This window comes from Heteronotia binoei, chromosome 6 (genome assembly GCF_032191835.1).
Source record: "Heteronotia binoei isolate CCM8104 ecotype False Entrance Well chromosome 6, APGP_CSIRO_Hbin_v1, whole genome shotgun sequence".
NCBI classification, from domain to species: Eukaryota; Metazoa; Chordata; class Lepidosauria; order Squamata; family Gekkonidae; genus Heteronotia; species Heteronotia binoei.
The window spans coordinates 74513555-74526447 of record NC_083228.1 but is presented as its reverse complement, the minus strand read 5'-3'; the positions used below and the strand labels follow the sequence as shown (position 1 = coordinate 74526447).

At 44.0% G+C, this 12893-nt stretch overlaps 1 protein-coding gene across 2 annotated transcripts in view; it reads left to right on the top strand.

The window, feature by feature from the left end:
* CNNM2 (cyclin and CBS domain divalent metal cation transport mediator 2) overlaps positions 1 to 12893 on the top strand; it is a 185394-nt gene that overhangs the window by 159649 nt on the left and 12852 nt on the right. Inside the window, exon 6 of one of the 2 annotated variants that reach the window (XM_060241749.1) lies at positions 1996 to 2061. The exons of the other annotated variant lie outside the window; for it this stretch is intronic. Coding sequence (XP_060097732.1) covers positions 1996 to 2061 — 66 coding nt within the window. The remainder of the gene's footprint in view (positions 1 to 1995; positions 2062 to 12893) is intronic. 2 annotated transcript variants of the gene reach the window in all.

The window sequence follows — 12893 nt, the reverse complement described above, 5'->3', positions numbered from 1 at the left end:
TTTCCTAAACACAACATGTTAAAAGAGCTTTCTGTCTGTATTAGCAATTGCTTGCATTTATTTATCTCTATGTAAAAAGCATGGAGTTATTTTCACATTACACTTACATAGTTTTCCCTTAGGATAAAATTAGTTTTATCCTAGAGAATTTGCTACCTGTTTCATTATCAGGAAGAAGTGTAACCCACAGGTGTAAAATCGGCCTGTGGTGCATTACCTGTATCCTTGCTTAGAATTATGTTTGCAGCTGCCTAGAAATAAGAACAGGACAGGATGGCGTGGCGTAACTTGGTCCATGGGTTCGCAAAGAGTTGGATTCGGCTGTGCGACTGAACAACAACAAAAAGAAATAAGAACAGCAGTTCTTTTGGGGCAGCAAACAAGGGGTAAAGGGGTAAAGAGAACATAAGGCAAGCCCTGAATGTCACCGTTGTACCGTTGTACTACTGTTCCACTGGAAAAAAACTCCTTTTTGATAGCTATATATTATTTATATATATATAAACTATATATATATTATTTTCAGATTTAAAGTTCCCTTCTTGCCCTTTTCTGGTCTCCAACTGTCTGCTTTTGAGGAGGATAATTCCTTTGCCAGTTGCCATATGTTCAGCTCCTCTCCCGTGACACTCCTATTGAAGCAGTGTTGCTATCTTTTAAAATTTGGGGGAAGAGGAAAACATTGTTTGATATTAAAGAAGCTACTTTAAAAAAGATAAACAGTCCTTGAGTATGGGTATATTCTTTATGCCAGATAGCATCCAGAATGGTTAGGTTCAAATTAAATAACGCAGTTATTCCTGCAAATACATTTTGCAACTGATCCTGAGGCAGCTGCTCTTGGTGACAATCAAATGACTGTGTGGAACAAGTTAGATACTCTCTGTTGTTTGTTGCTCTGCCTAGAAGAATTAGAGCAGTATAAGTTACAGCCACATGGCAATGGCTTTCCATGTTCCTTGTATTCCAACTGCAAATGCAAAGGCATCCACAGTGGCAACATCATTTGCACTGTAATTTTCCCCACACTTTCCTTGCCCCATTCCCCTTTCCCAATGCTAACATAGTCCTTCAAAAATATAGTTGACTGACATATCACCTTAGCATAATTCTATGTTGATATGATAATTACTAATTTTAAAAAGCCCTCTGATGTATGTGTGTGTGGGGGGGGCTGCACAGAACTAAGGCAAGAAAAATGACAGGAATGCAGGCCAGACCTACAAAAATGCATGCCTTCCCATCTGCACAGCATGCAATGACTTGATGACTACAGCCTTCCCCAAAGATCATACCAGGCCAGCTTTGGTAAAGAGTGGGGCAAAACACAGAAGGTAGATAACTAGATTTCAACATCATTTGGATGCTCCAGTGGTGGGTTCAGGGCTTTCTTTTCCCACAGGAACTCCTTTGCATATTAGGCCATGCAGCCCTGATGCAGCCAATCCTCCAAGAGCTTACAGTAGGTCCTGTACTAAGAGCCCTGTAAGCTCTTGGAGGATTGGCTACATCAGGGGTGCGTGGCCTAATATGCAAAGGAGTTCCTGTGGGAAAAAAAGCCCTGGGTGGGCTCTTCTGGTTTTTGCAAGGCCCGTGCTGATTGGTGAGATGGACTGTTACTTATCAATGTATAAGATGATTACTAAAAATAGAAATGGATGAATTTATAAAAATACCACCTCTTTTAAACTGCATAGCTTGACATCCCCTGTTTATTTATTTAGGTTTTTAGTAAGTGCCTGGTCACCCCAAGATGATTTTCCATTTCAAAGACTGACTGCTTCTTAGGAATAGCAAGGAGGAAGCTTGTAGAGTCTGATTTCTAGTTTTTAGTAATCTTCTGATCAGCTTTTCATTGTTGCTTTATAGTCCTTTACTTTTCTCTGATTTAAACTATACTTTTTATTTCTCCATTGTATAGGAATTTTTCCTCCTCCCTGTCAGTTACAGATGGCCTCTTCTCTGATCTCATATATTTTTTTCTCCATCTTCTAGTTCCCTTGTCCCTGTCTCGTACCTTTGTTGTCAGCAGAACTGAATTATTAGCAGCAGGTACTCCAGGTAAACTTGCATGCTTCCTGTTTACCCTTCTTGCAACTGTACTTACCACATATACCTCATTGGAATGTTTATATAACTGTCTGTGTTGGAGAGATGCAGAGGTCCTGAGCTTGCACTAAAACAATAATGAAAATTGTTTTGTATTTGGTTGCGGAAAGGTTCTTCTTTTGGTACTAACGTTAACTACCTCAGTATTAAAACAAACTTATGTTTTGGTTTCTGATCATCTACAATGTACAGAATGTTTTTCTGTATAGATTCTGTATCTTACCATTCATAGAAATGTTATCTGCACAGACCATACATTTTTACTACCCAAAAACGTCTCAAACAAGTATTGTTACAGGTTTTCTGATATTCTCATTTAGCCTCTGTAGGAGCCTCTGTAGGAGTGGGAGACCAATTAGGATGGTCTGTCCTTAGAGGCTGATGGATCCAGATGATTTCCTGACTGCCCTTGGGGAGTTTCCAGCTACCATGGCTGGTGATCTTGTCTCTGTCCTGAAATACAGAAATGACCAGGTTGAGCAATATGCTTGCTTCTATATTTATTATGTCTTCCTACTTAGAACAAATTGTTGGTTGGTTTACAGGTGAAATTGAAGTGATAAAACAGGTTGGCAGAATCATAGAACCATAGAGTAGGAAGTTCCCTCCAAGGTCATCTAGTCCAAACCCCTGCACCATGCAGGAAACTCACAAATATCTCCCCTTAAATTCACAGGATCCTCATTGCTGTCAGATGGCCATCTAGCCTCTGTTTAAAAACCTCCAAAGGGGAAAATCATTTGTTGATACTGTCTATGGATTGGCTTTTCCAATTTGCTAACTTTAACCACTTCTGGTCAGTCTTGTTAGCCCTCAGCTATGATTCATGTGTTAAATGGATCCCTTTGGTTATACAATGGCCCTTGAAACCTTTTTTCATTGTTCTGAAACGTTACATAAAGTTATGCTTGATGCACTCAGTTTACGTTCATGGTCTTGAACACCAGATCATGTCCTTACCTTTAGCAGGTGTTATGCTAATTATTTTACTGACTTCGTATAATTCCGCTCTGAGCTTTGTTATTTCTAGTTTTATAGACGGTGTTTATCTTCTTCAAAAGCTGCGTGCTGTTATAATACAGTGTTGCTTGCTATTTACCTGGCTAAATCCTTTGTGCTTAAGAACATAAGAGAAGCCATGTTAGATCAGGCCAATGGCCCATCCAGGCCAATACTCTGTGTCACACAGTGGCAATTTTTTTTTATAAATACACACACACACACACACACACACACACTGTGGCTAATAGCCACTGATGGACCTCTGATCCATATTTTTATCTAAACCCCTCTTGAAGGTGGCTATGCTTGTGGCCGCTACCACCTCCTGTGGCAGTGAATTCCACATGTTAATCACCCTTTGGGTGAAGAAGTACTTCCTTTTATCCGTTTAACCTCTCTGCTCAGCAATTTCATCGAATGCCCACGAGTTCTTGTATTGTGAGAAAGTGAGTACTTCTTTCTCTACTTTCTCCATCCCATGCATTATCTCGTAAACCTCTATCATGTCACGCCGCAGTCGATGTTTCTCCAAGCTAAAAAGTCCCAAGCGTTTCAACCTTTTTTCATAAGGAAAGTGTTCCAGCCCTTTAATCATTCCAGTTGCCCTTTTCTGGACTTTCTCCAATGCTATAATATCCTTTTTGAGGTGCGGTGACCAGAACTGCACACAGTACTCCAAATGAGACCGCACCATTGATTTATACAGGAGCATTATGATACTGGCTGATTTGTTTTCAATTGTCTTCCTAATAATTCCCAGCATGGCATTGGCCTTTTTTATTGCAAACGCACACTGTCTTGACATTTTCAGTGGGTTATCTACCATGACCCCAAGATCTCTCTCTTGGTCAGTCTCTGCCAGTTCACACCCCATCAACTTGTATTTGTAGCTGGGATTCTTGGCCCCAATGTGCATTACTTTGCACTTGGCCACATTGAACCTCATCTGCCACGTTGACGCCCACTCACCCAGCCTCAACAGATCCCTTTGGAGTTCCTCACAATCCTCTCTGGTTCTCACCACCCTGAACAATTTATTGTCATCCGCAAACTTGGCCACTTCACTGCTCACTCCCAACTCTAAATCATTTATGAACAAGTTAAAGAGCATGGGACCCAATACTGAGGCCTGCGGCACCCCACTGCTTACCGTCCTCCACTGCGAAGACTGCGCATTTATACTCACTCTCTGCTTCCTATTACTCAGTCAGTTTTTGATCCACAAGAGGACCTGTCCTTTTACTCCATGACTCTCAAGCTTTCTAAGGAGCCTTTCTAAGGAGCCATTTTATCTTATTGCCTCTGCGTGTGGTTTGGGAGCTGCACGGAAGCAGAGAGAAGGGTGCTCCAAAGAGTGACGAGAAGAGCACAAAAGATTTGTGGATGTTCTCTCCCCTCATTGGTGGATCTGTATAATATGGCATGTAAAAGGAAGATACAAATGATCCTAAGGGACCATACACATCTGGGCCATTTGCTTTTTGAGATCTTACCGTCAGGTAGACGATATAGAGTGTTGAAGGCTAGGACAAACAGATTTAAGGACAGTTTCTATCCAAGTGCTGTGGTTAGGTTAAATGCAGGGTTATGAAGGATTATCTGTTTTAGATGTATTTAATGGTTTAAATGGTTTTAATGGTTTTATGAATGTTTAATGGTTTTATGAATGTTTATTTAATGGTTTAAATGGTTTTAATGGTTTTATGAATGTTTATCCGTTTTAGATGTATTTAAATGGTTTTAATGGTTTAAATGGTTTAATGGTTTTAGATGTATTTAAATGGTTTATGAATATGTGTGTTTGATGTGTTGGTATGTTTGTGGAAGAGCATTTCGTTGCTCTCTTTTTGTTGAGAACAATGACAATAAATTCATCTATCTATCTATCTATCTATCTATCATCTATCTATCATCTATCTATCATCTATCTATCATCTATCTATCTATCATCTATCTTGATGAGGAACTTTATCAAAAGCTTTCTGGAAGTCAAGGTAAACAACATCAAGGTAAACAACAGCAGCACTGGGACTTTCCCAATATGTAACAGCGCCCACACACCAGGCTGGGCACACACTAGACCTGATCTTCGCGGCGGGAGTAACAATGGGTCAGATATCTGCTGAGGCAGTGCCATGGTCTGACCACCAGGTCCTGAAGGCCCGTGTGGACATACCACCTCTGTCCCGTTTAGGCGGTGAGCAGATTTGGGCTCGCCCGCGTAGTCAGATGGACCCATTGCGGCTTCAGATGGCTATGCGGGACCCTTGGCCTACCGGCGACTCGTTGGATGGGCTGGTGGAGACCTGGAACAACCGGTTCTCCGAGGCCATCGACGAAATCGCTCCCAGACGTCCTCTTCATCCTCGATCACGATCCGCCCCGTGGTATACCCCGGAGATGCGATCGATGAAACGACGATTAAGACGACTAGAGAGACAATGGCGTCGCGCTCGTGACGAAGCTACGAGAACATCATATAGGTCATTTATGAGGGCCTATGAGATGGCTATTCGGACTGCAAAGAAGGAATACTTTGCATCCAGAATCGCATCTGCGACCTCGCGCCCAGCACAATTGTTTAGTATAATTCGGTCATTAACAGAACTGCCGCAGGGCAAACAAAATAGTAGAGAATTGGAAATAGGCTGTGAGGCTTTTGCGAGCTATTTCGCAGATAAGGTCTCGTCACTCCGACACGACCTACCCGCCATAATTAATACAGTAGATGAACTTGGGGCACCGAGCACGTCTTCTGGTTCAATTCTGGATTCTTTCAGTCCACTCAGTCTGGAGGAAGTCGACAGGACCCTTGCAGCTGTACGCCCTACGACCTGTAGGTTAGATCCGTGCCCGTCTTGGCTTATAAAGGCCAGCCAAACGTGGCTACGTGAACCACTACAGGATATCATCAATAGGTCCCTGATTGAAGGGATCTTTCCCACACCTCTTAAAGAGGCAGTGGTCCGTCCCCTCTTAAAAAAACCATCAGCAGACCCGGCCACATTGGCGAACTATCGGCCGGTGTCAAACCTTCCCTTCCTGGGTAAGGTCATTTATTTATTTATTTTATTTATTTATATTGGGATTTATACCCCGCCCTTCGCACCGAAGTGTCTCAGGGCGGCTTACAACATGATAATACAAATACTACAATTTAAAACACTTACAAGTAAAATTAAAACCATAAATTAATAAAAGCAAGATAGATAAAAAAACCGGCGGTCTACAGATGCATTTTGTTCCATCCAAAAGATTTCCTTGTCAGTCAGTATTATAGGCCTGCCGGAAGAGGGCTGTCTTACAGGCCCTGCGGAACTGCCCTAGGTCCCGCAGGGCCCGCACCTCCTCCGGCAGCTGGTTCCACCAATAAGGTGCCGTTACTGAGAAGGCCCGATCCCTGGTGGATTTTAGACGGGCCTCCTTTGGCCCGGGGACTATCAGCAGGTTTTGTGAACCCGAGCGTAGTACTCTCTGGGGAACGTGTGGGGAAAGACGGTCCCTAAGGTAGACAGGTCCTAGGCCATATAGGGCTTTAAAGGTAATAACCAACACCTTGTACCGAACTCGGAATATTACTGGCAGCCAGTGCAGATCCCGGAGCCCCGGCCGAATGTGCTCCCGTCTTGGGAGCCCTAATAACAGCCGGGCAGCAGCGTTCTGCACCAACTGCAGTTTCCGGGTCCGGCACAAGGGTAGCCCCATGTAGAGGGCATTACAGTAGTCTAACCTCGAGGTGACCGTAGCATGAATCACTGTTGCCAGGTCGTCACGTTCCAGGAAGGGGGCCAACTGCTTCGCCCGCCGAAGGTGAAAAAACGCGGACTTGGCAGTGGCTGCTATCTGGGCCTCCATTGTCAGTGAAGGCTCCAACAGCACCCCCAGGCTCTTAACCCTGCCCGACGCTGTTAGTGGCGCGCCGTCAAAAACTGGCAGGGGGATTTCCCTTCCCGGGCCGCAGCGACCAAGGCACAGGACCTCTGTCTTCGCCGGATTCAGCTTCAGCCCGCTCAGCCTAAACCACCTAGCCACTGCCTGTAACGCTCGGTCCAAATTTTCTGGGGCGCAGGCGGGCCGGCCATCCATAAGCAGATAGAGCTGGGTGTCATCAGCATATTGGTGACACCCGAGCCCGTACCTTCGGTCATAGAGCGGGCGGTGGCGACTCAGCTGCAGGGATTCCTGGAGGACACTTCCGCACTGGATCCATTCCAGTCCGGCTTTCGGCCAGGCCACGGGACGGAGACAGTTCTGGTCGCCCTCATGGATGATCTTATGCGACATCTGGATCAGGGCGGTTCTGCAGTGCTGTTGTTACTAGATCTGTCAGCCGCTTTTGATACGGTTGACCATCAGCTACTGACTGACCGCCTTACCGATGTGGGGATACAGGGATCTGCCTTGCAGTGGCTGACTTCCTTTCTCCAAGATCGGGGACAAAGGGTGGTGATAGGGGAGGAAGCATCCCAGAGGCACCCCCTTAGTTGCGGGGTGCCGCAGGGAGCGGTCCTATCCCCGATGTTATTTAATATCTATATGCGCCCCCTTGCCCAGATAGTCAGGAGGTATGGACTGGGTTGCCATCAATATGCGGATGACACCCAGCTCTACCTAATGATGGGTGGCCAGTCTGACTGTACCCCGGAAAATCTAGACCTGGCACTACAAGCCGTGGCCTTCTGGCTCAAACTGAGTCGGCTGAAATTGAATCCGACGAAGACGGAGGTTCTCTACCTGGGTCGGGGCGGTCCGGGGAGAGAGATCCAGCTGCCGGCCCTTGACGGGGTGCCACTAATACCGGTCCCCAAGGTCAAGAGCTTAGGCGTGCTCCTTGAGTCCTCCCTTACAATGGAGGCTCAGGTGGCAGCCACTGTTAGATCTGCCTTTTTCCATCTTCGGCAAGCACGGCAGCTGGCCCCTTACCTGGACCGCAGCGACCTAGCGACGGTAATCCATGCTACGGTCACCTCAAGAATAGATCACTGTAATGCTCTCTACATGGGGCTACCCCTGACGCTAACCCGGAGACTACAACTAGTGCAGAACGCTGCGGCACGGCTGTTAATGGGGCTACCACGACGGGAGCACATTCGGCCAGTGCTGAGAGAGCTGCACTGGTTGCCTGTTGTGTTCCGAGTTCGCTTCAAGGTGTTGGTATTAACCTTTAAAGCCCTTTATGGTCAGGGACCTGCCTATCTACGGGACCGCCTTTCCCCATATATCCCCCAGAGAGCACTGCGATCAGGGACAAAAAATCTGCTGTCCGCCCCTGGCCCAAAAGAAGCCAGGTTATCCGCAACAAGATCTAGGGCCTTCTCGGTGGCAGCACCAGAACTCTGGAACACCCTCCCAGAAGCTATAAGGGCCCTGCGGGATTTGTCGGCGTTCCGCAGGGCCTGTAAGACCGAACTGTTCAGGCAGGCTTTTCTGGTTGACTGAAAATGGGCTGCCACCGGACATCCTACAGAAGCTGGTGGTCATAGTCAGAACCTAATACCGCCAGACTAGACTGAGATATCGTAATAGTTTTTAACCTGATAAATGTATTATGGTTTTATATGTTTTATGAAATTGATTGTTTTTATGATATTGTAAGCCGCCCTGAGTCCGCTTGCGGAGAGGGCGGGATATAAATATAAAGTAATAAAATAAAATAAAAATAAATATTGGGTCTCCTTTGTCCACATGTTTGTTCACCCCCTCAAAGAAATGTAACAGGTTAGTGAGGGAAGATCTTCCCTTACAGAACCCATGCTGAGTCTTCCTCAATAACCCGTGTTCATCAATGTGCGACCTAAAACTAATTTCTCTTAATTGTAGAGGCCTTAACAATGTTGTCAAAGTCAGAAGGCTCTCTTCTGCGTTGACGAAATTACAACCTGACCTCCTTTTTTTGCAGGAAACCCATATTAAAAAGGCAAATTCCAACATCCTTCGTTCAAAATGGTTCCAAACACAATTCTTAGCTGCTGGTTCATCGAAGTCACGTGGCGTTGCTATCATATTATCTAAAAGAATTAGATTTGTACCTACTGCTCAAGAGGTCGTTCCTCAGGGAAGATATATTTTCGTTAAGGGTATGCTTAATAACTCCCTATTTACTTTGGTTTTCTTATACGCCCCCAATACAGCACAACTCTCCTTCATAAAATCCACTTTGTCTAGACTTGCCCTCTTCCAAGAAGGGGTAGTCATTATAGGAGGTGATTTTAATCAAATAATTGACCCTATCTGGGATAGATCTTTCAAATCACATCCCCCCACAACTACCCCCTCCGCACCCTTGCAAGCCATTTTTCAAAATTCTAACCTATGTGATATCTGGAGAATTCACAACCCTGGAGTTAAAGATTATACATATTTTTTGGCTGTGCACAAGACCTTCATGAGAAGTGATTACTTTCTTACCTCCCCTTCCCTATTAAATCAAATTTCTCACATTAACATAGGCCTCAGAACTCTTTCCAACCACGCCTGGTTGGAATGTACACTAAAAATTGCCCCCCAAGATAGATCTTGTTACAATTGGTCGTTGAATAAGTCAATTCTCTTAAATCAAGAATTCTGCACACAAATTGAACAAGAGATCAATCTTTATTTTGAAAATAATTCTGAGTGCGGGGTCTCCACCGATATAGTTTGGGATGCAATGAAAGCTGTTCTACGGGGCAAGTGCATTTCTTTGAACTCAGCCTACAAGAAAAGAAAACTGGAGCTTAGACAACTTTTATTGGACAACAAACATAAACAAACTTGTTCAAAGAAGATTTATCACAAACTCATGCTAGAGAGGAAAAAGCTAGATCTAAAAGCTAAATCATAATGCCCCTGTATAAATCGATGGTGCGGTCTTATTTGGAGTACTGTGTGCAGTTCTGGTCGCCGCACCTCAAAAAGGATATTATAGCATTGGAGAAAGTTCAGAAAAGGGCAACTAGAATGATTAAAGGGCTGGAACACCTTCCTTATGAAGAAAGGTTGAAACGCTTAGGGCTCTTTAGCTTGGAGAAACGTCGACTGAGGGGTGACATGATAGAGGTTTACAAGATAATGCATGGGATGGAGAAAGTAGAGAAAGAAGTACTTTTCTCCCTTTCTCACAATACGAGAACTCGTGGGCATTCGATGAAATTGCTGAGCAGACAGGTTAAAACGGATAAAAGGAAGTACTTCTTCACCCAAAGGGTGATTAACATGTGGAATTCACTGCCACAGGAGGTGGTGGCAGCCACAAGCATGGCCACCTTCAAGAGGGGGTTAGATAAAAATATGGAGCAGAGGTCCATCAGTGGCTATTAGCCACAGTGTGTATGTGTGTGTGTGTGTGTGTGTGTGTGTATATATATATATTTGGCTGCTGTGTGACACAGAATGTTGGACTGGATGGGCCATTGGCCTGATCTAACATGGCTTCTCTTATGTTCTTATGTTCTTATCTAATGGAATCCTCTACCATCAAGAAGAACCTTCTTTTTTTAAAACAGAGGTATTGGTATAATCACCCTCGCTCACTGAAATTACTGTCTTGGAAACTCAGAAAAGAATTAGGGGAGAGACAAATTAATGTCATCACTGATCACTTAGGTAAAAGACATTCTTCTAATAAAAAAATTCTAGACGCCTTCCACGATTATTTTCAAAAGCTGTACACTTCAACTAATCCTTCTCCTTTTTCAATAGACCACTTTTTACAAAGCCAAAACATTCTTAGTCATCTATCTCATGACCATCAACATTTTTTAGACTCTCCTATCCCTCCCACAGAAGTGATTGACGCTATCAAATCTTCCAAACCTAATAAAACTCCGGGCAGGGATGGTTTACCCTCAGAGTTCTACAAAAAAATTGGCCCGTCCCTAATCCCCCATTTTACCTCAATTTGCAATCTAGTGTTGGAGACTGGTCGTATGCTCCTTTCATGGTCTCAGGCGAAGATAATCCTTATACCTAAAAGAGACAAGGATCCTTCAAACACCAAATCTTATCGCCCTATTTCTTTCTCTCTCTCTCTCTCTCTCTCGGCTTGACTTCGCGAACGAAGATTTAAGAAAGGTGCAGTAGTCCACATCTGCTGCAGGCTCGCTGGTGGCTGACAAGACCAATGCGGGACAGGCAGGTCCAGCCACAGTGGCTGCAGGGAAAAGTCTGATTTGGGATTGGTGCTGTAGCAGTACGATTTTTCCTCAATCTCCTTTTATCCTCAAGACCAGCTATTCATGCGTTCTCAAAGGAAGAGACAGCCTGGTGGATGGTGTGCCTCCATGCTTTGCGATCTGAGGCTAGGACAGACCACTGGTGATGGTTAATGCAACAGGTACCAAGGGATTTCTTTAAGGAGTCCTTGTACCTCTTCTTTGGTGCCCCTCTATTTCGATGGCTGGTGGAAAGTTCGCCATACAGGGCAATTTTGGGAAGGCAGTGGTTTTCCATCCTGGAGATATGCCCTGCCCAGCACAGCTGCGTCTTTAACAACAATGCCTCGATGCTTGTAACCTCCACTCGCTTGAGGACTTCAGTGTTGGTCACAAAGTCACTCCAGTGGATGTTGAGGATGGTGCGAAGGCAGCACTGATGAAAGCGCTCGAGGAGTCGCAGGAGATGACATAAGAACATAAGAGAAGCCATGTTAGATCAGGCCAATGGCCCATCCAGTCCAACATTCTGTGTCACACAGCGGCCAAATATATATATATATATATATACACACACACACACACACTGTGGCTAATAGCCACTGATGGACCTCTGCTCCATATTTTTATCTAACTCACGATTTGGAGGTATAAAACCCACGATTCGGAGCCATAGATGAGGGTTGTCATCACAACCGCTTTGTAAACATTGATCTTTGTGCCTTTTTTCAGATGCTTGTTGCTCCACACTCTTTTATGCAGTCGGCCAAATGCACGGTTTGCCTTTGCCAGTCTATTGTCAATCTCCTTGTCTTTCTTTACTCAACAACGATTATAAGTTATTTACGTCCATCCTGCCGGCCAGACTGAATAAAATTATAGTTTCTTACATTCATATCAACCAATCAGGATTCATTCCAAATCGAGATATTATGGACAATACAAGACAAACAACCAATTTAATACAGTATTGTGCCTTTCAAAAATTTGAATCTTGTATTCTGGCCCTAGATATCGAAAAGGCCTTTTTAGTGTGGAGCTGCTTTTTCTCCACAAAGTTCTATATCACATGGGCTTTGGCCCAAAATTTATGAAGGTCATCGATTCCCTTTACCTAGATCCATCTGCCTTTCTACAAATCAACGGCCAACAGTCTTCTACATTTAAACTGGAAAGAGGGACACGTCAAGGTTGCCCCCTCTCGCCAATTTTATTTGCATTGGCTATTGAACCGTTCACAAATTTGATTAGACTTTCTCCTGAGATTCCAGGCGTGTCAGTTCAAGGCTTCACTTTTAAAATCAGTTTATTTGCTGATGACATTGTTTTATACATTTCAAATCCTCTGCAATCCTTGGACGTTATCTCCACTTTTTTGGATAATTTTGGTACACTTTCTGGTTAACCATTCTAAATCTATTCTTTATTCAATTAATATCCTTCCTAACTCTAAAAAGGAAATAAACACCAAGTATCCCTTCTATTGGGTCACTGAAAATTGGCCATATTTAAGGCTAAAAATTCCCTTAAACCTTTCTAGCTTACTAAAGACGAACTTTACTGCCACCTTATCAGACATCTGTACTACTCTAAAACAGTGGGACAAATTGCAACTGTCTTGGATAAAAAGAACCCAAACGATCAAATATT